We start from the raw sequence: 26,861 nt of genomic DNA, 5'->3' as shown, positions 1-26,861 counted from the left end.
ACCAGAACTGTACGCAGTATTCCAAATGTGGCCGAACCAAAGTCCTATACAACTGTAACATGACCTGCCAACTCTTGTACTCAATACCCCGTCCGATGAAGGAAAGCATGCCGTATGCCTTCTTGACCACTCTATTTACCTGCGTTGCCACCTTCAGGGAACAGTGGACCTGAACACCCAAATCTCTCTGGACATCAATTTTCCCCAGGACTTTTCCATTTACTGTATAGTTCACTCTTGAATTGGATCTTCCAAAATGCATCACCTCGCATTTGCCCTGATTGAACTCCATCTGCCATTTCTCTGCCCAACTCTCCAATCTATCTATATTCTGCTGTATTCTCTGACAGTCCCCTTCACTATCTGCTACTCCACCAATCTTAGTGTCGTCTGCAAACTTGCTAATCAGTCCACCTATACTTTCCTCCAAATCATTCCTTTTGAAACATCTAAACCCCGGAACATCCAACATCCATTCCTGCCCCTGTGATATCCATTCTCCGTAATGGCCTCAACATCGTAGCTCCAAGTACTGATCCATGCTCTAAGTTCATCACCCTTATTCCTGACACTTCTTGCGTTAAAATAGACACACTTCAACCCATCATACTGGCTGCAACTTTGCCCTGTCAACTATCTAACCTTCCTCACAGACTCTCTGCACTCGGTATCTGCCTGTTCAACAGCTAACCCATCCACTGATCCGTAGCTCCGGTTCCCATCCCCCTGCCAAACTAGTTTAAACCCTCCCGAAGAGCTCTAGCAAACCTCCCGCCCAGTATATTGGTGCCCCTCCAGTTCAGATGCAACCCGTCCTTCTTGTACAGGTCCCACCTTCCCCAGAAGGTATCCCAATGATCTACATATCTGAATCCCTCCCTCCCTCCTGCACCAGTTCTGTAGCCACGTGTTCAGCTGCACTCGCTCTCTGTTTCTAGCCTCACTAGCACGTGGCACCGGTAACAATCCTGACAATACTGCTCTGCTCGTCCTGCCTTTCAGCTTCCAACCTAAATTCGCTTTTCAGGTCCTCATCCCTTTTCCTAGCTATGTCATTGGTACCGATGTGTACCACGACCTCTGGCTGCTCCCCCTCCCCCTTAAGAATCCTGTAGACTCGATCCGAGACATCCCTGACCCTGGCACCCGGGAGGCAACATACCATCCGGGAGTCTCGTTCGCGACCACAGAATCTCCTGTCTGTTCCTCTAACCACTGAATCTCCTATCACTATCGCTCTCCTATTCTCCTCCCTTCTCTTCTGAGCCACTGGGTCAGGCTCAGTGCCAGAGACCTGGCCAATGTGGCTTTCCCCTGGTAGGTCGTCCCCCTCAACCGTATCCAAAACGGTATACTTATTATTGAGGGGGACGGCCACAGGGGATCCCTGCACTGTGCACCTATTCCCTTTCCCTCCCCTGACGGTCACCGAGCTACCTTTATCCTGTAACTTCGGTGTCACTACTTCTCTATAACTGCTCTCTATCACCCCCTCAGCAGCCCGAATGATCCGAAGTTCATCCAGCTCCAGTTCACCTAACGCGGTCTGCGAGGAGCTGGAGTTGGGTGCACTTCTCACAGGTGAAGTCAGCAGGGAAACAAGTGGTGACCATAACTTCCGACATCCTGCAAGAGGAGCATGCAACTGCCCTAGCTTCCATCCCCTCTGCACTAAATTGACAACAGAGATTTAAAAAAAAGGAAAACCTAACCTCACCAAACCCTCCACACACGAGTCCTTTTTTTTTGGTTAGAGGAGGAGGATGGGTGGGAGACACTACACGTGTAGTGTTTCGGGTTTAGCCACTGCCCGAATATATAAGTTTACTTACCCAGCAGTCCCTGTGTCCGCCGAAACAAAAGGTAAGTTATTTTAAACTGAAACTCACCTTCCCAGCTGACACCTCACTCACACTATCGCTGCTTCAGAAAAAGCTGCTGAAACAAGCTGCTGATGGGAGATGTGAATCTGTTCCTCGCAGATCCTGACGACCCTACAATGGCTGAAACTAAAATCCCGATTGGTGGTTAGCTACCAGTTACAGTACTGTCAGTAGGATTTTAGTAATGTGTAAAGTTTTTTTTTATTGTTATTTGTTTCATGGGATGTGGGCATCGTTGGTAAGGCCAGCATTTGTTGCCCATCCCTAATTGCCCTTGAGAAGTTGGTGGTGAGCCGCCGCCTTGAACTGCTGCGGTCCAACTGTTATGAAGGGAGCTCCAGGATTTTGACCCAGTGACAGTGAAAGAACGGCGATATACTTCCAAGTCAGGATGGTGTGTGGCTTGGAGGAGAACTCCAAGGGCAGGTGGTGGTGTTCCCATGCATCTGCTGCCCTTGTCCTTCTCGGTGGAAGAGGTCACGTGTTTGGAAGGTGCTGTCGAAGGAGGCTTGGTGAGCTGCTGCAGTGCATCTTGTAGATGGTACACACTGCTGCCATGGTGCACTGGTGGTGGAGGGAATGAATGTTTAGGGTAGTGGATGTGGTGCCGGTCAAGCGGGCTGCTTTGTCCTGGATGGTGCCGAGCTTCCTGAATGTTGTTGGAGCTGCATTCATCCAGGCAAGTGGAGAGTATTCCATCACACTCCTGACTTGAGCCTTGGTGGACAGGCTTTGAGGAATCAGGAGGTGGGTTACTTGCTACAGAGTTCCCAGCCTCTAACCTGTTCTTGTAGCCACAGTATTTATACGGCTTGTCCAGTTCCATTTCTGGTTAATGGTAACTCCCCAGGATGTTGATATTGGGGGATGCAGCCATGGTGATGCTCTTGAATGTCAAGAGGAGATGGTTAGATGCTTTCTTGTTGGAGATAGTCATTGCCTGAAACTTGTGTGGTGTGACTTATTAGCCCAAGCCTGGATATTGTCTCGGTCTTGCTGCATATGGACACAGACTGCTTCAGTATCGGAGGAGTTGCAAATGATACTGAACATCGTACGGTCATCAGCGAATATCCACACTTCTGACCTTATGTTGGAGGGAAGGTCATTGATGAAGCATCAGAAGATGGTTGGGCTAAGGACACCATCCTGAGGAACTCCAGCAGCGATGTCCTGGGGCTAAAATTGGCCTCCAACAACCACAACCATCTTCCAGTGGAGAGTTTTTCCTCTGATTCCCATTGTCTTCAATTTGGCTAGGGCTGCTCGATGTCACACTCGGTCATAGTCAGTGACAAAGAAACAGTGGCTGGAGGAAGATACATGGGGAAATCCACCAGCCATTGACTGATCAGCGGCTTTATAATGAGGACTGACTATCTAATAAGCCTATTATTGCCTCTGCAGATATTTTTTGAGAGTACTGTTCAAAGTCCAACAGGATTTCAGGTTGAAACCTGACTGGAACAAAAGCAATTGCTGCAGGCAGCCTCCAGCATCATAATTTAGACAGGGACAATAAAACCAATAAAGCTTCTGAGCCACACATACTTCGCTGGTTCAGCTGGGTCCAACATGGAATGTACAAGACTAACTGTTCATGCAGTTCCCCCCATGGCTTCATGCATAAAAGCTATCAGCATGGACCAGGAAGGTTGCAGCTTTGATGTCCAGTTTGCAGTGGGTTCACAGGGTAGTGGGAGGATGCTGCACATCGCAGGGTCTGTGCTCCTTTCTCCCCAGTGGAATTGACAGATGGCCTGTTGACCATGGTACTGGAAGGCTGCTGGTGTCTAGGGCTGTAGATGGGTCTGAGTCCCCATCCTAGGAGGGCAGGAAAACACATTGCTTTGGTTGACTGACAGTGTCTCTTTTATATCAAGCTCTACAGCTGTACAATGGGATATTCCATCCATGCTATTTTTAAAGGTTTTACCAGTCAATAGCTGGTGTAATTTGCTCCTCTGGCGAAACCTGGAGTACAAATTGGGACACATGGAGCAGAGGACATCATTTGCAACTGACGATTCAAGTTTAATCTCTATAATTCCTTCCATTTTGTGCTTGAATTTATATTCCTCTACAGTAAATGGATATATATTCCTTAAACGCATGAAACTAATCATAGAAATTAATCAGTAATCCAAGCGACAGAGATGTTAGGAACAAATAGGTGAATATATGGAATTAGAATGTTAAAAAAAAGCATGGAATTTGTCACCCCCACTCCTTCCACAGCCCATGTGCACTTTAGCACAGACTCTAAACCACCCATTTAATCTCTACACTGTGCATCCTCAATCTCCTGTTCAACCCTAAGCCAAAGCTTCAAACCCATTCCTCACACTGTTTCTTCAACCTGCGTCCCTATCTTGTCCCTACTGCTGCTGAAACTCGAATCCACATTTACCTAAAGACTGTTTTTCTCCAGTGGCCTCATTGCCAGCTTCTTGAGCTCCATCTTGTTCATAACTCTGCCACCTGCATGAAGCCTCACTGTCCATCACCAGCCCCTTGTTCCCTTCATGCACCAAATTCAAATTCTGTCTCCATGTTTACAAGTCCCTGCCATTATCACCTCCTGCAGCTTTGCAGTTTTGACTCTGGCTTCTTGTGCCACCCTTCCCCTGGCATTTCCCACTAGTTGGAAATTCTTCCTACCTTCTAGAACTCTCTATGCTTTTCAAATTCAATCTCCATCACTAAAACCTTCCTCAAAACTTCTGTGATGTTCCCTAATTCTACCACATGGTTTGTTTTCTCCTGTGTGAAATATTTTAGGATATTTAGTAGAAGGCAATATATAAATGAAAGTTGTTGTCTGCTTCAGAGTGCTGGTCTGCTTGTTTGGCGGTGGGGGGGTGGGGGGTGGTGGGTAACGGGGGTGAAAGAGAGCAAAGAATCAGATGGAATGGTCGCTGTCCTTGTCAGAGGACAATGGTGGAGTTCTAGGTGGCACAGTGCCAGCCTGTTCCCAGGGGAAAAACATGGGATGCAATGTTACCCCTTCATTGGCACCTTGCAGGAAACACAAAATGTGTAAAGATACTGGCTTCTCATAAGTAACACTGACCAGAGCTCATCTGGGTTCAGTTAGCTGTGAGGCTCGTGGCTAAGGAGGTAAAGACTGATCACTATCCAGTAAACCCTGCGTAATTGTATGTATGTAAATATTAGATGGAGACAGGATCAGCATGGCTATGATACCCTTATGGTTGAATAGCCTACTGCTATGTATGTCCTGTCTCGACTCTCACTTGGGAGAGGTACTGGAGAGATACCAGCATCTGTGGAATTGTACCCAGTGTCATGCAGTCCCCCACCTGCCAAGAATGAGGCACATTAATTTTGCCACATGGTCCTTTAAATTTCAAATTGTTGCTGGGAAGAAGAGAAGGCCTGTGACAAGGGGTTGCCAGGCCCCTGGCTGGGAAGACATTTTTGCATATTAACCGACAGTGCTTGTAGACAAAGGAGGTACTCCCTGCTCCAATTCAATCCACCAACAGACGTGGTCAGACCAGTTAGTCACATGGCTAACTGGCTGTTGCAGAGTTTGAACTGAGAGTTTTAAATTGTAGGGACAGTGTCTGAACTGGCAGAAAGCTCTTTGTTCCTGGACTGAAGCAGACCTCCTCTCTTCCTGCCTGCTCCCATCTCTTTCTCATGGAACTCCAAAAACCAACTGAAGACACATGAACGCCAAGAGAGAAAAGTCTCCTACAGTGAACAAGGTTTAAGAAGAATACTGGGCCCCAATGAAAAGCAAGATCTACCTACAATCAAGGACTATACAGTGAGCTCAAAGAACCATAACAACTTCTCTTCAGATGTTGCCTCAAACCTTTCCACTTTAATTTTTCTTTTGCTCTTTTGTCGCTATTTGCATGTGTGTATCGCGTATGTGTGTGTCTCGCGTATGCATGCTATCGTGGGCGTGTCGTGTATCCGTAGGCATCAACTGAATTAGAGTTTAAGGTTAATAAAATTTATTTTTTTAAACCTAAGAAATCCTGTTTGTGCTTGTTTCTTTACCTTATAATTGGAAAGCAGTGAACAAGGATTCACCAAGGGGGAGCTAAAAACACAGTGTGTTTAAAAATAAAACCCTGTTAAAGAAAGACCAGGTGAAGGCTGAAAGGGAACCCTAGACCTCTTTCTCACCTGGTCGTAACACCGGTAAATCAGCAGGAAAAACTGCACCTGCATTCACATTGAGTACAATCAGTCAGCACATAGTGAAAATAATCGAGCTTTATTGACAGCAGCTCGAACAATAACACTAACAAAATGACAGATGAATTTTGATGATCTTACCTACCGCAGTAGCAAGGAGACACCAAGACACCAGACACCAAGGGCTGGATGTTAGCCCGGGTGGGGGTGGGGGAGGGGTCGTTTTGAGGTTGGGAAACACAAAGTATGAGTAACACCTGCAGTTTTTAACCGCAGATGTCTTTAATTTTTTTTGTGTAGGTTTCCTGTCCACAGCTAGTCTGATTGACAGACTGGTTGCCTGTCAGGTGAGAAATCCTGCAGCACAAGGCCACAGCCAAGCTGGGCTGACAGCCAATACGTTGGAGTGGGGGGAGGGTGGGCGGAAGGTGGGGAGGATGGGAGAGACTATGGGGGCAGAGTGTCCAGTCGTGGTCAGGGGGAGGGGGTGGTGTTTGATTACAGGAGGTAACAAATGGTGATCAAGGTGGAAGGTGGGACCAAGTACTTGCCTTCTCCCAAAGTCGTCCTCGCCTCTGTCCAGCTGCCAAGTTCCAGAGTCCTAAGAAACCCGGCCGGCCAGACTTACACCTGCAAAGCAGGTTAAATCAGAGGCTAATACAAAAGCTAAATACTGTGGATGCTGGAAATCTTGAAAAAAAAAACATGCAAGAAATTCTCAGGAGGTGTGGCAGCATCTGTGGAGAGAGAAACAAAGTTAACATTTCAGGTTGATTAACGTTTTCCAATTCTGGTGAAAGGTGTTAAGCAAGTACAGGGAAAGGGAGCGGGGTGGGTGGGGAGAACAAAGGGGAAGGTCTGTGATCGGTAGGAGCAATTAACTGACAAAGGGGTGATGATAATGGTACAAGTAAAGGAACAAAAGATGGGTCAAGAGGAGGTATAAATGTGAACGGCAGAATCATCACCAACAGCTGCATCCAAAATAAAAAATATATAAAAAGGAAAAAAATAGGGAGAGGTTATGATCTGAAATTGTTGAACTCAGTGATGAGTCTGGAAGGCTGTAAAGTGCCTAATCGAATGATGAGATGCTGTTCTTTGAGTTTACGTTGCACTTCATTGGAAACAGTGTTGGAGGCTAAGAACAGGGCTCAGATTGGGAGTGGGGCAGAGAATTAAAATGACAGGTGACCGGAAGCTCAGCATCATGCTTGCGGACCAAATGAAGGTGTTTCGCAAAGTGGTCCACCAATCTGCATTTGGTCTTCCCCAATGTAAAGGATACCACATCGGGAGCAGTGAACACAATATACTAAATTGAAAGGAGTACAAGTAAATTCACTGTTTCACCTGGAAGGAGTGTTTGGGACCTTGGACAGAAAGAAGGGTGGAGATAAAAGGACAGGTGTTGTATATCCTGTGTTTCCATGGGAAGGTGCTGTGGAAAGGGGAGATGTTGTCAGGGGCGATTGAGAAGTGGACCAGGGTATTGCGGAGGGAACAATCCCTTCAGAATGCTCAAAAGGGGAGGGTTTGGTAGTGGCATCATGCTGGAGGTGGCGGAAATAGCAGAGGACGATCCATTGATTGTGGAGGCTGGTGGGTGGAGGGTGAGGACAAGGGGAACCCTATGATTCTGGGAAGTGCAGGGGAAGAGGTGAGAGCAGAAGTGCAGGAAATGGAATGGAAACGGCCGAGGGCCCTGTCACCCATTTTGGTAAGAGGAGGAATCCTCAGCTGAGGAAAAGGAAGACCTATCGGAAGCACTGGTACGGAAGGTTGGATTGTTGGAACAGATGCAACGGAAGTGCAGAAACTGGAAGAATAGAAGAGAGTCCTTACAGGTTGCGGGGTGGCAGGAAATGTAGTCAAGGTAAGTGTGGGAGTCAGTGGATATTAGTTGATAGCCTATCTCCAGAAATAGAAACAGAAGTTGAGGAAGGCAAGGGAAGGGTGGAAATTGGAAGTAAATTTGATGAAATTGTCCAGTTCGGGACAATAGCAAGTAATGACAATGATACAGTTGTTAATGTACCAGAAAAAGAGGCGAGGGAGGGGACCCAACACACCTTCCCCTTCCCACAGCATCTTCCCATGCAAACTCAGGAGATGTAGCAGCTTCCCTTTTATCCACTTCCTTCTCACAGTCCAAAGCCCCAAACACTCCTTCCAGGTGAAACAGCAATTTTCTTGTACTTCTTTCAATGTAGTATACTGTATTCACTGCTCACAATGCTGCCTTCACTACATTGGGGAGACCAAAGGCAGACTGGGTGACCGTTTTGTGGAACGCCTTTGCTCAGTGAGCCTGTTATTTTACTTTTTTGCCCCACTTTGAATCTGGCCTTTCTGTCCTCGGCCTCCTGTACTGTTCTAATGAAGCTCAAAGTAAGCTTGAGGAACAACGCCTCATCTTTCGATTAGGCACTTTATAGCCTTTGTTACGGAAAGGTGGGAAATGATACTGGTGGTTTCTCTTTTCACCTCTCAACTGACTGGAGACAGTGTGTTTTATTAGAGTTGTGTTTTAACCCTTGAGTGTTTTAATGGTCAATAAACAAAGGACACATTTTCTCATAGGGTTAAAGAAAGATAAATGTTTATTAAACAATACCCGAAAATATTCACAACCTAACCCTCTCGCGCACGCACAGGAAAAGATGCAGATTAAAAGATAGCATGCGTGGGTTTTCTCCAGGTGCTCCGGTTTCCTCCCACAGCCAAAGACTTGCAGGTTGACAGGTAAATTGGCCATTATAAATTGCCCCTAGTGTAGGTAGAAGAATGGTGAGAATGTAGTAGAGAAAATGGGGTTAATGTAGGATTAGTATAAATGGGTGGTTGTTGGTCGGCACAGACTCGGTGGGCCGAAGGGCCTGTTTCAGTGCTGTATCTCTAAATAAAAATAAAAAATAAAATGCATTTAGGTCTGATGGTTTTAAAAAGAGTTCATTGTGAAACGTTGTTTATTTCCCTGGGAGGAAAATTTAAGTGATGCAGGCCTGTTTTTTTTTCGTGGTTCACTGAAGTCAAACTTGGAAAGTGTCAGGTGGACGGATGCTTTGCTGCAGACAGCTTTGGTTAAACCTCAATCACAGTCTGATGGCAAAAAGTCCTGTTACAATCTCTCAGGTAGGGAGTTTACAAGGTCACCTTCTGTCTCTGCCTCAAGGCAGTTTAAAATGGTATTCGGGCAGGGTCTCTTTGTTGGAGTAGATCTCTCCCAGCCTCCTGGCTTCTGACTTCCTGGCTCAGCAATATGTCTTATTAAAACCTCCTTATCAAAGACTTGGTGTCTGTCAGGTGACCAAAGTTTCTCTCACTGTGTTTTCATAAATGGTTTGGTGGTGTGGCCATTGTTAGACAGTGGATTTGGATGTTGTTCATCTCTATACCATCTTGATATACTGGTGCTTTTTCACACCTATTATCCTGAGTTTGAGTCTGGACACTCTGTCTGCAAAGTCATCGTTAGTCCAATTGGTTGAAAAAAGTAGCCATTAACATTGAATGGGCCATTAGCATTTCTAATGTTTTCTTCAACACTTGACCAGACATTTGTCTGGTTCAGAGTTCCAGCAATTAACATGTGTATTCACAGTACAGGAGAGGTCACCTGACCTCTTATTCCATTTTGTCTTTCAGCAAAACTGTCCATTTTGGAGTTCAATTCCTCAGTTCATGTTATATTTCATGACTGCTCCTTGCGTAAGCGTGACACCTTCCAGACTCAACAATGAGTTCAACAATTTCAGATCATAACCTCTGGGCCCATTTTTTCCCTATTTTTGGTTTTGGCAGCCGTTGATGATGATCCTGCTTTTCACACTTACACCTCCTCTAGACCCATTTTTCGTTTCTTTACTTGTCCCATTACCACCTCCTTTTGCCTTGCACCATCATCCCTTTTGATATTTAATCTCGTCTGCCTTACACCCTATCACAGATCTATTCTTTTGTTCTCCGCACCCCCCTCTCCCTGCCTCTGTACTTGCTTAAAACATGTTACATCCATAACATTTTGCAATTCTGATGAAAGATCATGAACCTGAAACGTTGGGCTGAATTTTACCCTTGACTGTCCACTGACTGAAAAGTCTGATTTCATTTCCCTTCCCCTGCCCCACAGCCACCATCATGCTCTTTGATGGAGGGGGGGGGGCATAAAATTCCAGCTGTTAACTCTTGCCACAGATGCTGTCAGTCCTGCTTTGTATTTCCAGCATTTTCTATTTTGATTTTAAATCGAAGAATTCCAGTTTCAAAATATTTAAATTGCCAGCACTCCTGGAGCAGATAGACTGCCTGTCCCTTGTCATGGCTCCACTAAATCCATACGAGGGCAGGTTGGGGTCGGGTTTGACATTGTCAAAATTTCAACCTCTGACCTGACCTCACCCACCCATATTTGGGTGTTAAAATTGTCCGCTAAGTGTTCAGTACAATCTTAGACACAAGAGAATCTAAACACAACACATCTGGGGCTCTTTGACACAAAGCAATTTGCTGCTCTTCACTTTGTGTTTTTATACAGTCACATCGAATAGTAAATTTCCACAAATCTACTTTAAAAAATACCCATTGTTTCAGACTGGAGGGATGTAAATAAGTAGGAAAATAGGCATTCATCACATCAATTCAGTTGGCCTGTCCTCCATCTTGACCCTTCACTCTCCTTCCCAAGCTCCAGGGTCTGTCCAATTGCCATGTGAATGACTGAGCTACATTTTTCTCCACACTGGGTAGCAGTCTGGCCAGAAAGTTAATGCATTACTGTTCACATCACATCTGACACACAGCTCCCAAATCCATCCATCATTATTTAAAAACCTGGATCTTTAGACATTTACAGAAAAGGAACTCATTGTTCCTATGCTGACTCTTTGCCAAAATAACCTAAAACTTAGTTCACGTTCCTTCAATATTTTTCTCCCCCGATAGGAATTTACAGCATCGATTGTGCTCTCTCCAGTGCATCTTTAGCCTCTTGAACATTTCAAGTTAACCACAGGGGCCAATGAGAGTAGAATACCCAACCACATCACTACCCTTCTTCAAATCTATACTCTGAAACCCTACTTTCTTTCCCGAAAGCCATGTCACACTTCTTGTGTAGCCTAAACAAGTGATCAACAATTGCCCATCTTGATCTATCACCTCGAGCCAGTACCTCCGCCTGGTATAAAGCTGCCTCAACTTTCTCAACTCCCCAAGTGTGTGGCATTTGCACACAGCAAGATTCCAAAAACAACGAGATAAATGATCTGGTAATCTGTTTTGGTGATGTTGATGCAGGGATAAATGTTGGCCTTGACACTGGCAGAACTCCCTCAGCATTGAAATGCTAACCTACATTATGTGTTCAAATGTCTAGACTTGAACCCAGAACCCACCAACTCCGAGAGTATTACCACTGCAACAAGGCTGCCACCTAACAAACATGATAACAGCAATGGTCCCAGTACTCCACTGCATACAGGATCCCATTCAAATTCATTGCCATTTATAACCTACCTAATGACTTCAGTCTTCTTCCTCCGCAGTCTAGCAGCTGTCTTATAATCGCACAAGTTCGAATTGTTTTCCGATAGCTGTCTATGCTGTACTTTTATTGAATGGTAAAGATAAACCCAACCATCATTCTCCACTGTTGTGGTCACTTGCTCAAAAATCCCACCGGGTGAATGAGTCAGGTCCTATTTTTCCTAAAGCCAAGTTGGAAATCCCAATAACCACCAAACATTCCAAGCAATGATCAATCACATCCCAAATATAACTCTTTCCTACAGCTTCCCTACAACTGGCAATGTCATTGGCATATAATTCCCAGTGTTCAATTTCAATCCCTTCTTAAATTATATGGCCACAAGTGTCACTCTCAATCCACTTTCTAGCTCCTAATATTGCCTACTTTCCTTTTCTTGTGTCATCTCCAGTTACCCACAGCTGTTTTTTTGCAATTTTTTTCTATTTTCTTTACAACTGAACCTTTAATACAAAGTACATATTTAGGTTAATTTGTCTGTACACACATTCCTATTTAGCCATGACAGTCTAAATACCTAAACCCTTTTTTTACCCTAGGGATATACAAGGATCTTTGCCCTAAAGTAAAGATTTAAAAATGCTCCTTTACTCTTTTGGTTGCTCCAATGTACCTTCTCCTATTCATCATTTGTCCCTCCCGAAATCGGGTACCAATAATAGCAGCATTAAGCAACTGAAATCTCATCATATAATTATTGCTATTGAGCAGACACTTCCCCAGGCTCACATCAGATATTGTTTCTGGATCACTACTAAATCTAATGTAGTACTTTCTCTACCATGTTGAATAAACGGTATTAGCTGCTTCTCAATGCCTGTCAGTGAGGAAATGTTACAAATGGCACCACTATCAGTGAATGACGGTTATGTATTATCAATAGTATCACAACTCTCTCTCAATGCTCTATACTGCCTCTTCATGGTTCCTATGTGTATTCACTGATGGTTTCCCTCTGTGCTTTCAGTCTGCCAAGCTCTCCTCTTTACTGGGGCCTGCTGCCTACTCATCACTCGATCCTGCCCTTCTTCGCTTTTGGGCCTGGGTTTTGCTGCAGGTTCTGAGCTCAGTACTGGTCTCTGGCTGATGCCTGCTGACAGCTGTGGTCCAGTCTTCCAGGCTCTTCGACCGGGGGCATCACTGGACCTGGATCCAACTGCCAGGGCTCGGTGGGCTGACTGGACAACTTCTGCAAGGTGTTCACAAGCCGGGCCTTTGGAGACTGCCGATTCGGAGACTGCACTGTATGCCCTAGGCAACAAGAGCTGCAAGTTTGATGCAGGGATGATTCTTTTCTCTGCGTTACTCTTTTCTTTCCTGCCCAGTCTCCGCCTCTTCTGGTTAATTCTGCATTGCACTTTCTCCAAATCAGCTTCAATCCGATACAAGTCATCAGTGACTTTATTAACACGGTCAAACTGACTGAGGAGGCTGTCAACAGTCGGCAGCAGTCGATCCAGATAAGCCTTGACGTCATAGGACTCTGTGGTTGGAATCTGCGGAAGAGTCAGATCCTCGGATTGCACAGAGCCAGACGAGATGGTGGAGTTGGAGAAGTGGGATTCAGTACTCGCTGATGCTAGCCGGGAAAATCTGGAGGTTTGGGACGTGCCTGTCGGCAGTGACTCCATTCCTTCGAACTTCACTTTGTGACGGAACTGCAAAAAACGAAGAAACGGTTCAGTGAGGATCAATGACCGCAAAGGTTAAAGAAGATGGCACTTTCATTTATTACAGTCAGCTGAGCAGGTAAACTATGGCTCGATCAAGGGGACAAAGATTCACTCGTCAATATATTCAGTGCTCATCACAGGGGCACCAACTCACTTTCAACGTATAAACAAGACTCTGGAATGGCTGCTGGGATCATCCGTGGCTCAATGGTAGCACTCTGCCTCTAAGTCAGAAAGATGTGGGTTCAAATCCCACTCTAGAGACTTAATGGCACAATCCAGGCTAACACTCCCAATGTTCTACTGAGGGAGTGCTGCACTGTTGGAAGTGCTGTCATTTGGAATGAGCTGTTACAGGCTATGAACCAAGTGCTGGGATTAGATTGGGCAGCTAGTTTTTTTGGCCGGCGCAGACATGATAGGCTGAATGGCCTCCTTCTGTGACGTAATTTTTCTGTGGTTCTACCAAGGCCCTGTATGTCCTCCTGAGATGGGCAAAAAAGATCTCATGGTGCTTTTTGATGAAGAACAGGGGAGTTCTCCCTGGTGTCCTGGCCAATATTTATCCCTCAATCAACATCACTAAAACAGATGATTTGGTCATTATCACATTGCTGTTAGTGGGAGCTTGCAGTGTGCAAATTGGCTGCTGTGTTTCCTATATTACAACAGTAACTATGCTTCAAAAGTGCTCGATTGCCTGTAAAGCATTTTGGGACATTCTGAGGTTATGACAGGCACTATATAAATGCAAGGATCATTTTTTAAAGCAGCCAAGAATTATGCGATCTACCAATATGGAACATTGGTAAAACCTCCTGCGGCTTGTCCCTGTGGGAGCTCCCTAACAGTTAGAGCATCTGCCTGCAGTGTTACATGGAGCCGAGCAGGAAGAATCCCACAGTCAATGATGGGGCATGTTAAACCACAGCCAGCAAATGTAGGACACGGACCAGTAATAAGACGGTGATCAGTCACATGAAAATTGAACCAGTGGCATTGGACAGAAGGGTCTGGCAGCACCAGTGATGCAGCACTGGCAGGAATGTGATCATTTTAGTTCTTAGTTTGGTCATCCTTCCAATACCAGCTGAACCTGTTTCCATTTGGATCTTTGCAGTATTGAGATTAGCACTGCAATAATGAACCCCACAGTCAATATCAATTTTTCTTTCTCCATTTCTTTGATTCATTTTTCAAGCAGTAAACAAATACAGGAATCTTGCGTCAAAATTTTTTTAAAATTCATTTCATGGGATGTGGGCGTCACTGTCCAGGCCAGCATTTATTGCCCATCCCTAATTGCCCATGAGCAGGTGGTGGTGAGCTGCCTATTCAAAGCAGGAGAATTGTATGCTTGAGTTCTCAATATGCATTGGTAAAGCACAGCACAGAAATGGAAAAGTAGTATCGAAGTGTGTGTTTGTGCTACTGTTTGGGGGGTTCGGGGATGCCTTGTGATATCTCTGAAGGAGTGTGGGATCCTCTGCATTCATGGCTAATTAGGCCCAACAGTCGCTGCAGCTCCTGAGAGACCAGGAAATTTTATTTTACTGTTCAATGTACCAACCATATGAATCGGGAGAGAGGGAGGCTGAAGAGAAGGAGAACGCTAATTGGAGAGAACAGTTAAGACGAATGGGAACACGAGGCCAGGAACAAGACAGAGGAGTGTGGGAGAACTGGAATTGGACAGAAGGGAGCAGCAGGTTGAGAGAGAGGGGGGAGCTGGAGCAGCTCAAAAGTGGACAGCAGTACGAGACCAGGCTTGAGATAGTTGAATGCATTCACCAAAGTGCGCAACAGTGAAGGAGGCTGAGCATTAGACAGAGGAGAGCTGGAAAACTGGAGGCAGAGAGAAGGAAGAAAGAGGCCTGGTGATGGAATAGGAAATCATAGAAGATTTATTTGAGTCTAAATCATTAATATAAACTGCAAAAAGAAAGGGACCGAGTACTGAGTCCTGCAGAATTCCACTGGTAACAGCCGTTCAGTCACAAAAGTACCCATCAACCATTACCCTTTGCCTCCTGCCACTAAGCCAATTTTGGATCCAATTTGCCACTCTCCCTTGGATCCCAAGGGCTTTTGCTCGTTTGACCAGCCTGCCATGTCAAAAGCCTTGCTAAATCCACCTAGACCAGACCCAGCACACAGCTGTCATCAATCCCACTTGTCACCTCCTCAAAAAATTCAATCAAGTTAGTCAGACATAACCTTCCCTTAATACATCCAAGCTGACTTTCCTTGATTAATCTATGCCCTTCTAAATGAAGGTTTATACCGTCACTCAGAACTGATTCCAATAATTTGTCCACAACCGTAAGCTAACTGGCTTACAGGAGGACTGAAGATGGAGAGGGGCGTAGGAGGTCTGGAGTTGGAGAGGGGCGTAGGAGGTCTGGAGTTGGAGAGGGGCCAAGGAGGTCTGGAGTCGGAGAGGAGCGTAGGAGGTCTGGAAATGGTGAGGGGGAGGGGAAAGCCTGGAGTTGGAGAGAGAGGAGTCGGAATGGCACTAGAGAGTCCAGGAGAGCATGACTGGGTCAAGAGCAGGCAAATGTGTTCACCAGAGTGATTGGCTATACTATCCACAAAAATGACTCAAATAGAATAAACCACCCCTTTTCCCACCACAACTTCAATCTGATAGCTGCAAGAAAACAATTCCAGGTTCAAACTTTCCAGTAAGAGAGTCGGGTACTGTTACATTTAGTCATCTCTGGAGCTCCAACCCATCGTCTGTGACCCTGGACAGTGCCCCTGTCAATCTCTCTATTTACCTCCTTTGTCTTGGTGAGTCCAATCCAGAGTTTGAACCTTTTTATGAAGAACTCGATCATCTCATAGTCTTGTGGCTCGATGGCAGGGCGGTACATTTCTGCCCGGACAGCCCTGTAATTCTGGATGATGATGGCCCTGAACAGGTTCCTCACAATCCACATCAGACACAGCAGGTAGCTGATGAAGTAGAGGGGCGCGACCATGGGGTATTGGCGGACTGTGTGACACAGCGACGCAGCTCCTCGGGAGAAGGCAATCAAAGACAGCAGGGTGCGCCTGAACGTCTTAAAGTCCTCCAGAGCAGGAGAGAACATCTGGAGAGAACACAAGGGAAGAACAATTGGGGCCCCTTCCTCTGACCGAAATACGCAATCGTAGATATCACAACACGAAAACAATCCATTTGGCCCAACCAGTCAGCAATACAGTTTATCCTTCACAAGGGTCCTAATTACATCTTTCTGCTTTGTTTCCCTATTCCTTTATCCCCCTTTTCATCAACCACCTATCTAACCTACTCGTAAATGTTAGCTTGGTTTCTGTTTCAATCACTATCTCTAGTCGTGTATTCTGCAGCCTCACAACCCTCTGTAAAAATTAGAGGTTTCCACTGCTCTCTGTCCTAAATTTCTTGCATTTTGTCTTGTATCAATGTCCCCTCAATCACTGGAATCAGACTGTTTCTCTTTTCTCTATTCAAACCCTTCACAGTTTTAAACACCACTATCGAATCACACTGTAATTTCCTGTAATCACACTGTCTCACAGATGCTGCCAGACCTGCTGAGTATTTCTAGCACTTTCTGTCTCAATTTTCCAAGTCTTTCTTTGTATTTACATTTCCTTATACCAGGCTGCATCACAGTAAATCTCCCCGACAACTGTTTGAAATGGAACCAGACTGTTCACAGCCCTGGTATTATATTTGACCCCAAGATGAGCTTCCAACCACATATCTAAACCATTACTAAGACCACCTATTTCCACTCCAGAACATTGCACTATTCTGCCTATACCTCAGGCATCTGCTGCTGAAATCCTCATTTATCCCTTTGTTACCACTAGACCTGACTATTCCAATGCACCCTTGGCCGGCTTCCCACCTTCCACCCTTTATAAACTTAAGCCCATCCAAAGCACTTACCTGTATCCTGGCTCGCAGCAAGTCCCATTCACTCATCACCCCAGCGCTCACTGACCTACACTGGCTGCTAGTTGAGCAGCGCCTTAATTTTAAAATCCTCATCCTTGTTTTCAAATCCCTTCATGGCCTCAACCCTCTCTATATTTGTAAACTCCTCCATTTCAACAAGCCTCTGAGGCAGCTGCACTCCTCCAATCCTGGCCTCTTGAACAGCCTGATTTGCATTGATCCACCATTGGTGGCAGTGCCTTCAGATGCCTAGGCCCTAGCACTAGAATTCCCTTTCTAAACTGCTCCACCTCTCTACCTTTCTTTCCTCCTCCAAAGCATTCCTTAAATCCTACCTCTTTTGGTCATCTGCCCTAATATCTCTGGATTACTACCTGAGCCATAAGCAAATTGGCATAGGGTAAATAAAATCAAAGAGTTGAACGTGTGCCTCAAAAGATTGGTATGGGAGAAATGGGCTTTGATTCATTGAGCAATGGCACCAGTACTAGGGAAGGAGGGAGAGAGCTGTACCATTGGGATGGCCTTCACCCGAACTGTGCTGGGACCAGTGTCCTGGCAATTCATATAACTAGGAGTGGAGCAGGGGGGAGGGTTCACATGAGGGGAGATTTAGAAAGTTAATGAGAAATAACAAGGCAATAATGCAGTGTAGCGATACGACTAATGATAACCAAAGTGTGACAGGAAGGGACAGAGCGTACAAATATAAGAGTGCACCAGCAAATAAGGTCAGAGTAGGAAAAAATGGTAAAAAGACAGAATTGAAGGTTCTTTATCTGAATGCACATAGCATTCATAACAAGATGGATGAATTGATGGCACAAATAAAAATAAATGAATATAATTCTAGGTCTTAAAAGAAGTGGCTAGTGAGGTAGTTGATGCGTTGATTTTAATTTTTCAAAATTCTCTAGATTCAAGGAAGGTTCCATTAGATTGGAAAATAGTGAATGTAACTCTTTTATTCAAAAAGGGAGGGAGACAGAAAGCAGAAAACGACAGGCCAGTTAGCTTAACATTTGTCATAGTGAAGATGTTAGAAGTTATTGTTAAAGACATAGCAAGGCACTTAGAAAAGTTCAAGGCAATCAGGCAGAGTCAACATGGTTTTGTTAAAGGGGAATCATGTTTAACCAATTTATTGGAGTTCTTCGATAGAGTAACATGTGCTGTGGATAAAGGGGAACTGGTGGATGTACTGTACTTAGATTTCCAGAAGGCATTTGTTAAGGTGCCACATTAAAGGCTATTGTGGAAAATAAAAGCTCATGGTGTATGGGGTAACATTTTGGCATGGATAGAAATTTGGCTAGTTGACATGAAACAGCGAGTAGGCATAAATGGGTAATTTTCTGGTTGGCAAGATGCAATGAGTGGTGTTCCACAGGGATCAGCGCTGGGGCCTCAACTTTTTACAATTGATATTAAGACTTGGATGAAGGGACCGAAGGTATGGTTGCTAAATTTGCTGATGACACAAAGATAGGTTGTGAAGATGATATAAGGAGGCTACAAAGGGATATAGATGGGTTAAGTAAGTGGGCAAAGACCTGGCAAATGGAGTATAATGTGGGAAAATGTGAAATTGTTCATTTTGGCAGCAAGAATAAAAAAAAAGCATATTATCTAAATGGTGAGAGATTGCAGAGCTCTGAGATGCAGAGGGATCTGGGTGTCCTAGTGCATGAATCGCATAAGGTTAGTATGCAAGTCATTAGGAAAGCTAATAGAATGTTATAATGTATTGCGAGGGGAATTGAATACAAAAGTAGGGAGGTTATGATTCAGTTATACAGGACATTGGTGAGACCACATCTGGAGTATTGTGTACCGTACTGGTCTCCTTATTTAAGGAAGGATGTAAATGTGTTGGAAGCAGTTCAGAGAAGGTTTACTAGACTAATACCTGGAATGGGCGGGTTGTCTTTTGAGGAAAGATTGGATAGGCTCGGCTTGTATCCGCTGGAGTTTAGAAGAGTAAGAGGAGACTTGATTGAAGCATATAAGATCCTTAAGGGTCTTGACAGGGTGGATGTGGAAAGGATGTTTCCTCTTGTAAGATAATCCAGAACTAGAGGTCACTATTTAAAAATAAGGGGTCGTCCATTTAAGACAGAGATGAGAATTTTTTCTCACAGAGGGTCGTGAGTCTTTGGAACTCTGTTCCTCAAAAGGCAGTGGAAGTAGAGTTTTTGAATCTTGATAAGCCAGGGGTAGGCAGGAATGTGGAGTAATCAGTTCAGCCATGAACTTATTGAATGGCAGAGCAAGCTCGAGGGGCCGAGTGGCTTACTCCTGCTCCTAATTTGTATGTTTGTATGATATGATAGGCATTACAGAGACGTGGTTGCAAGGTGACCAAGGCTGGGAACTGAATATTCAAAGATATTTGACATTTTGGAAGGATAGGAAGAAAGGAAAAGGAGGTGGGGTAGCTCTGTTAATAAAAGATGAGATCAGTACAGTAGTGAGAAATGATCTTGGCTCAGAAGACCAAGATATAGAATTAGTTTTGGTGGAGAAAAGAAATAGCAAAGGAAACAAGTCACCAGTGGGAGTAGTTTATAGGCCCCCTACCAGTAGCTACACTGTAGGACAGAGTATAAATCAAGTAATAATGGGGGCTTGTAGAAGGGTAGTGCAACAATCATGGGTGATTTTAATCTTCATATCGATTGATGAATCAAATTTGCAAAGGTAGCCTGGAGGATGAGTTCATAGAATATATTTGGGACAGTTTCTTAGAATAATATGTTCTGGAACCAACCAGGGAGCAATCTATTTGAGGCGTGGTAATGTGTAATGAGACAGCATTGGTGATTTCATAGTAAAGGATCCTCTCGGCAAGAGTGATCATAATATGATAGAATTTCAGTTTGAGGGTGAGAAATGTGGCTCTGAAATGAGTGCCTTAAACTTACTTAAAGTCAATTACAAGGGTATGAAGACTGAATTGGCTAAAGTGGACTGGGAAAATAGGTTAAAAGGTAAGACAGTGGAGAAGCAGTGGCAGACATTTAAAGAGATATTTCATTACTCTCAACAAAGATATATACCATTGTGAAAGAAAAACTACGAGAAGGATGCACCATCCAGAGACAGAATGAGACAGAGAGGAGCACGGTGGGAGCGGAGGTTTAAAAAGCACACCAAAAGCCCAGAGTCGGAGACTGGAGACAGAGCGAGAGAGAGAGGAGCATGGCGGGAGCAGCAGGGAACAATCGGAAAGTGACATCAGAGTGACGTCACAATCAACAGGGAGAGCAGGGAAACAGAGCCGCTGGGGTGAGTATACAGGTAAGCTTTTAATTTTAATTTAATATAATTTAAATCAAACATAGTATCAAACATCACAAGCAAGCAGGTAGGTGATTGGTTTGGGAAGAAGCTACCTGTTTGGTGAGTATCTGGTATGTGATTAAGGTCCATTCCAATCCTAAAGTTTAAATGGTAAAGGAACTACTGGTAAGCTTAATAAAAATACATATAAAAAAGAAAATTAAATAAATAATTGAATAAAATAATTAAATAGTTAATTAAAACACATTAAGGATGGCAAGACAGGTGATGTGTCATGGCTGAGGTATGTGGGAGCTCCTGGATGCTAGTGTGATCCAGGGCAAACACATCTGCAGTAAGTGTTTGTGGCTCGAAGAGCTTAGGCTCAGAGTCATTGAACTGGAGTCCGAGTTGCAGACACTGTGACACATCAGGGAGGGGGGATGTTACCTGGATATGTTGTACCAGGAGGCGGCCACACCCCTTGGGATAGGGTCTTTTGATTTGGTCAATGGTCAGGAACAGGAGTGTGTGTCTGCAGCTGAGGCAGGTAAGGGGACCCAGAAGGCAAGAGTGCAGAAGCCTCAGCCTTTGCAATTATCCAACAGGTTTGAGCTTCTTTCAGCTTGTTTGGATGAGAGTTGCGGCTACAGGGTGGATGAGCAACCTGACCATGGCATCACGGTACAGGAAGACATTCAAGTGGAGGGAGAAAAAAGGAACGTAGTGGTAATAGGGGACAGTATAGTTAGGGGGATTGACAATGGTCTCTGCAGCAAAGAGTGAGAGTCCAGACGGCTCTATTACCTGCCCAATGCCGGGGTTCGGGACATCTGCTCATTGCTGGAGAGGAACTTACAGTGGGAGGGGGAGGATCAGTCGTCATGGTCCATGGAGGTACCAATGGCATAGGTAGGACAAGGAAAGAGGTTCTGCATAGTCAGTATGAGGAAGTAGGCAGCAAATTAAGAAGCAGAACCTCAAAGGTAATAATCTCTGGACTATTACCTGAGCCACGTGCAAATTGGCATAGGGCAAATAAGATTAGAAAAATTAATGTGTGGCTCAAAGACTGGTGTGGTAGAAGTGGGTTCCGATTTGTGAGGCACTGGCACCAGTACTGGGAAAAGTGGTGGTTGTACCGTTGGGACAGTCTACACCTGAACCGTGCTGGGACCGGTGTTCTAGCAAACCATATAACTAGGGAAGTAGAGAGGTTTTAAACTGAATAGTGGAGGCAAGGGATCAAATTTGGGAAGATACGGTAAATCAAGGAGGAGACACAAGGCAAGAGAGAAAGGTATTATGGGAAATGATAGACTGTGACAGGAAGGGAAAAAGCGTACAAATCTAACAGTAAATCAACAGATAAGGCTAGAGGTTGCAAAAATAATAAAAAGACAAAACTAAAGGCTCTGTATCTGAATGCATGTAGTATTCGAAACAAAACAGATGAACTGAGAGCACAAATAGAAATAAATAAGTACAATCTGATAGTCATTACAGAGACATGGCGGCAGGACAACAGAGATTGGCACCTGAAAGGAAGGTATCAGTGCGGTGGTGAGTAGTGATATTGGTGCAATAGATCATGATGTGGAATCAGTTTGAGTGGAAATAAAGAATAGAAGGGGAAGAAGTCACGGGTGGGAGTCTCTCTAGGCCCCCGAAGAGTTGCCTAACTGCAGGACAAAGTACAAATCGGGAAATTACAGAGGCATGTGAAAAGGGTGCTACAATTGTCATGGGTGATTTTAATCTGCATATTGACTGGACAAATCAGACTGGCAGAGGTAAGGTGGAAGATGAATTTGTAGAGTGCATCAGGGATTGTTACTTAGTGCAATACACTGCAGAACCTACCAGGGAACAGGCTATTTTAGATCTAGTAATGTGTAATGAGGTAGGATTAATAAGTGATATCGTAGTTAAGGATCCTCTAGGGGGTAGCGATCACAACGTGGTAGAATTTCAAATTCAGTTTGAGGGCAAGCAACTCAGGTCTCAAACCAGTGTCCTCAACATAAACAAGGGCAATTACAGAGATATGAAGAAAGAATTGTCTACAGCGGCCGGAGAAAATAGACTAAGGGGAAGGTCAGTGGCTGAGCAGTGGTAGACATTTAAGCAGATATTTCATAACACTCAGCAAAATTTTATCCCAGTCAAAAAGGACTCGATGAGAAGGATGAACCACCGATAGTTAACAAAGGCGGTCAAGGAGAGTATCCAATCAAAAACTAAAGCATACAAAGGGGCGACAACTAGTGGTAGGCCAGAGGATTGGGAATTTTTTTTAGGAACCAGCAGCGGATGACTAAAAAGCTAATAAAGAGGGAGAAAATTTATTTTGAAAGTAAATTGGCAATATAAAAACAAACAGCAGGAGCTTCTACGGGTATATAAAAAGAGAGTAGCTAAAGTGAGCGTGGGACCCTTGGAGGATGTGACTGGAGAATTGATAACTGGGAACAGGGAAATGGCAGATAATTTAAACCAATATTTTGCATCGGTCTTCTTGATGGAGGACACTATAAACATCCCACAGATGTCAGATAAGCAAGGAGCTAATGGGCGGCAAGATCTTGTAACAGTCTCTATCATGAGGGAGAAAGTATCTGACAAACTAATGGGACTAAAGGCAGACAAGTCGCCAGGACCTGATGGCCTGCATCCAAGGATTTTAAAGGAAGTGGCTGTAGAGATAGTGGAGGCATTGGTCGAAATATTCCAGAACTTACTGGATTCCGGGAGGGTCCCACAGGTTTGGAAAACTGTTAATGTGACACCCCTGTTCAAGAAGGGAGGGAGAGAAAAAGCAGGAACCTATAGGCCAGTCAGCCTAACATCGATCGTTGGGAAAATGCTAGAGTCCATTATTAAGGAAGAAATATCAGGACATTTAGAAAAGCTTAACGCAATCAAACAGAGTCAACATGGTTTTGTGAAAGGGAAATCATGTTTGACAAATTTGCTACAGTTCTTTGAGGATATAACAAGCAGAGTTGAGAAAGGGGAACCAGTAGATGTAGTGTATTTAGATTTCCAGAAGGCATTCAATAAGGTGTCACATAAAAGATTATTGCACAAGGTAGGAGCTCACGGTATTGGGGGTAATGTATTAGCATGGGTTGACGATTGGTTAACTCACAGAAGACAGAGTTGGGATTAATGGGTCTTTTTCAGGTTGGAAAGACCTAACTAGTGGAGTGCCACAAGGATCCGTCCTAGGGCCTCAATTAGTCACTACCTATATTAATGACTTGGAGGAGGGGGCAGAGTGTAATATATCCAAATTTGCTGACGATACAAAAATAGGTGGGAGGGCATGTTGTGATGAGGACATAAGGAATCTGCAAGAGGATATAGATAGGTTGAGTGAGTGGGCAAAAACTTGGCAGATGGAGTTTAATGTCGGAAAGTGTGAGGTCATGCACTTTGGTAGGAAGAATCAAAAGGCAGACTATTATTTAAATGGAGAGAGACTCCAAGAAAGTGCAGCACAGAGGGATCTGGGTGTTCTTGTGCATGAAACACAAAAAGTTAGCATGCAGGTGCAGCAAGTAATTAAGAAGGCAAATGGAATTTTGACCTTTATTGCTAGGGGATTGGAGTTTAAAAATAGGGAAGTCTTGTTACAACTGTACAGGGTGTTGGTGAGGCTGCACCTGGAGTACTGTGTACAGTTTTGGTCCCCGTATTTAAGAAAGGATATACTGGCATTGGAGGCAATTCAAAAGAGATTCACTAGGCTGATTCCTGGGATGAAGGGGTTGATTTATCAAGAACGGCTAAACAGGTTAGGCCTTTATTCATTAGAGTTTAGAAGAATGAGGGGTGATCTTATTGAAACGTACAAGATTCTGAGGGGGCTTGACAGGTAAATGTTGAGAAGATGTTCCCATTAGTGGGGGAATCTTGAACTAGGGGACATAGTTACAGAATAAGGGGACACTCACTTAAAACTGAGATGCGAAGGAATTTCTTCTCACAGACGGTAGTGAATGTCTGGAATTCTCTACCCAAGAGAGTTGTGGAAGCTAGATCACTGAAAGCATTTAAAGAGGAGTTAGATAGATTTTTGAAATATCAGGGAGTTGAGGGCTATGAGGAGCTGGCACAAAAGAGGAGTTGAAGTCTGTGGAAGATCAGCCATGATCTTATTGAATAGTGGGGCAGGCTTGAGGGGCCAAATGGCCAACTCCTGCTCCTATTTCTTATGTTCTTATGAATATTAAAGGGTATATGGCATTTAAGAAGGACAGGAAACTAGGAAAAGATGGAGGGGTAGCTCTGTTAATTAATGATGGTATTAGCGCAATAGAGAGGGATGACCTAAGTTCAGGAGACCAGGATGTAGAAACAGTTTGGGTAGAGATGAGAAATCATAAAGGCAAGAAGTCACTTGTGGGAGTGGTGTACAGGCCACCTAGCATTAACCACACTGTAGGATGGGGCATAAAGGAAGAAATAATGGAAGCTTGTCAGGTACAGCGATAATTTAACCTACATATAGACTGGAAAAATCAGATGGGTAGAGGTAGCCTAGATGAGGAGTACATGCAATGTTTTTGGGATAATTTCTTGGAACAATATGTTCTGGAGCCAACCAGACAGCAGGCTATACTAGACCTGGTATTGTGCAATGAGATTGGATTAATTAATGATCTCATAGTTAAGGTGCCCCTAGGTAGCAGTGATCATAATATGATTGAATTTTACATTCAGTTTGAGGGAGAGAAGAGTGGGTTCAAGACTAGTATTTTAAACTTAAATGAGGGCAATTATGAGGGCATGAAAGCAGAGCGAGCTGAAGTGAACTAGCAAATCAGGTTAAGAGATAGGTCAATAGAGATGTAGTGGCAGACATTTAAGGGGATAGTTCAGAACACACAGAATAGATACATTTCAACGAGGAAGAAAAATTCTAAGGGTGGCACCTGCCATTCGTGGTTAACTAAAACAGTTAAAGATAGTATCAAACTTAAAGAAAAAGCCTATAATTGTGCAAAGATGGGAGGCAGGTGAAAAGATTGGACAGAATATAAAAAACAGCAAAGAATGACTAAAAGATTGATAAGGAAGGTAAAATTAGAGTACGAGAGAAAGCTAGCTAGAAATATAAAGATAGTAAGAGTTTCTATAAATATTTAAAAAAGAAAAGAGTTAACAAAGTGAGCATTGGTCCTATAGAAAGTGAGTCTGGGGAATTAATAATGGCTAATAAGGAGATGGTAGATGAAATGAACAGATATTTTGCATCGGTCTTCACTATTAAGGATACAAGTAACATCCCAGTATTAGCTGTAAGTCGAGAAATGGAAGGGAGGGAGGAACTCAAGAAAATTACAATCATCAGGGAAGTGATACTGAACAAATTGTTGGAGCTGCGGGCTGACAAGTCCCCGGGTCCTGATGGACTTCATTCTAGGGTGTTAAAAGAAGTGGCTAGTGAGATAGTTGAAGCGTTAGTTTTAATTTTCCAAAATTCCCTAAATTTGGGGAAAGTTCCGTTAGATTGGAAAATAGCGAATGTAACTCCTTTATTCAAAAAGGGAGGGAGACAGAAAGCAGGAAACTACAGGCCAGTTAGCTTAACATCTGTCTTAGGGAAAATGTTAGAAGCTATTATTAAAGACGGTATAATAGGGCATTTAGAAAAATTCAAGGCAATCAGACAAAGTCAACATGGTTTTTTGAAAGGGAAATCATGTTTAACCAATTTATTGGAGTTCTTTGAGGGAGTTACATGTGCTGTGGATAAAGGGGAACTCAGATTTCCAGAAGGCACTTGATTAGGTGCCACATCAAAGGTTATTGCAGAAAATAAAAGCTCATGGTGTATGGGATAACATAGAAGATTGGCTAGCTAACAGGAAACAATGGGTAGGCATAAATTGTTCATTTTCTGTGTGGCAAAATGTAATGAGTGGTGTGCCACAGTGATCTGTGCTGGGGCCTCAAAGTTTTACAATTTATATAAATGACTTAAATGAAGGGACCGAAGATATGGTTGCTAAATTTGCTGATGACACAAAGATAGGTAGGAAAGTAATTTGTGAAGAGGACATAAGGGGGTCTTCTACAAAGGGATACAGATAGGTTAAGTGAGTGGGCAAAGACCTGGCAAATGGAGGGACAGTGGGAAATTATCCACTTTGGCAGGAAGAATAAAAAAGAAGCATATTATCTAAATAGCGAGAAATTGCAGAGCTCTGAGATGCAGAGGGATCTGGGTGTCCTAGTGCATGAATCGCAAAAGGTTACTATGCAGGTACAGCACGTAATTAAGAAAGCTAACAGAATGTTATCGTTTATCGCGAGGGGAATTGAATACAAAAGTAGGGAGGTTATGCTTCAGTTAT

The 26,861-nt window shown here is 44.0% G+C and overlaps 1 protein-coding gene across 1 annotated transcript in view; it reads right to left on the bottom strand.

The window, feature by feature from the left end:
* Nucleotides 1-12,545: 12,545 nt before the first annotated feature.
* The window catches only part of pkd1b (polycystic kidney disease 1b), a 208,320-nt gene continuing 194,004 nt past the window's right edge, over nt 12,546-26,861 (bottom strand). Inside the window, exons 39-40 of the mRNA XM_068058630.1 lie at nt 16,061-16,375; nt 12,546-13,265 (exon numbers count right to left, since the gene is read on the bottom strand). Of these exons, the coding sequence (XP_067914731.1) occupies nt 12,546-13,265; nt 16,061-16,375 (1,035 nt within the window). The remainder of the gene's footprint in view (nt 13,266-16,060; nt 16,376-26,861) is intronic.

This window comes from Heterodontus francisci, chromosome 26, assembly GCF_036365525.1.
Source record: "Heterodontus francisci isolate sHetFra1 chromosome 26, sHetFra1.hap1, whole genome shotgun sequence".
In the NCBI taxonomy this organism is placed as follows: domain Eukaryota; kingdom Metazoa; phylum Chordata; class Chondrichthyes; order Heterodontiformes; family Heterodontidae; genus Heterodontus; species Heterodontus francisci.
This window is presented reverse-complemented; position numbering and strand designations above follow the sequence as displayed.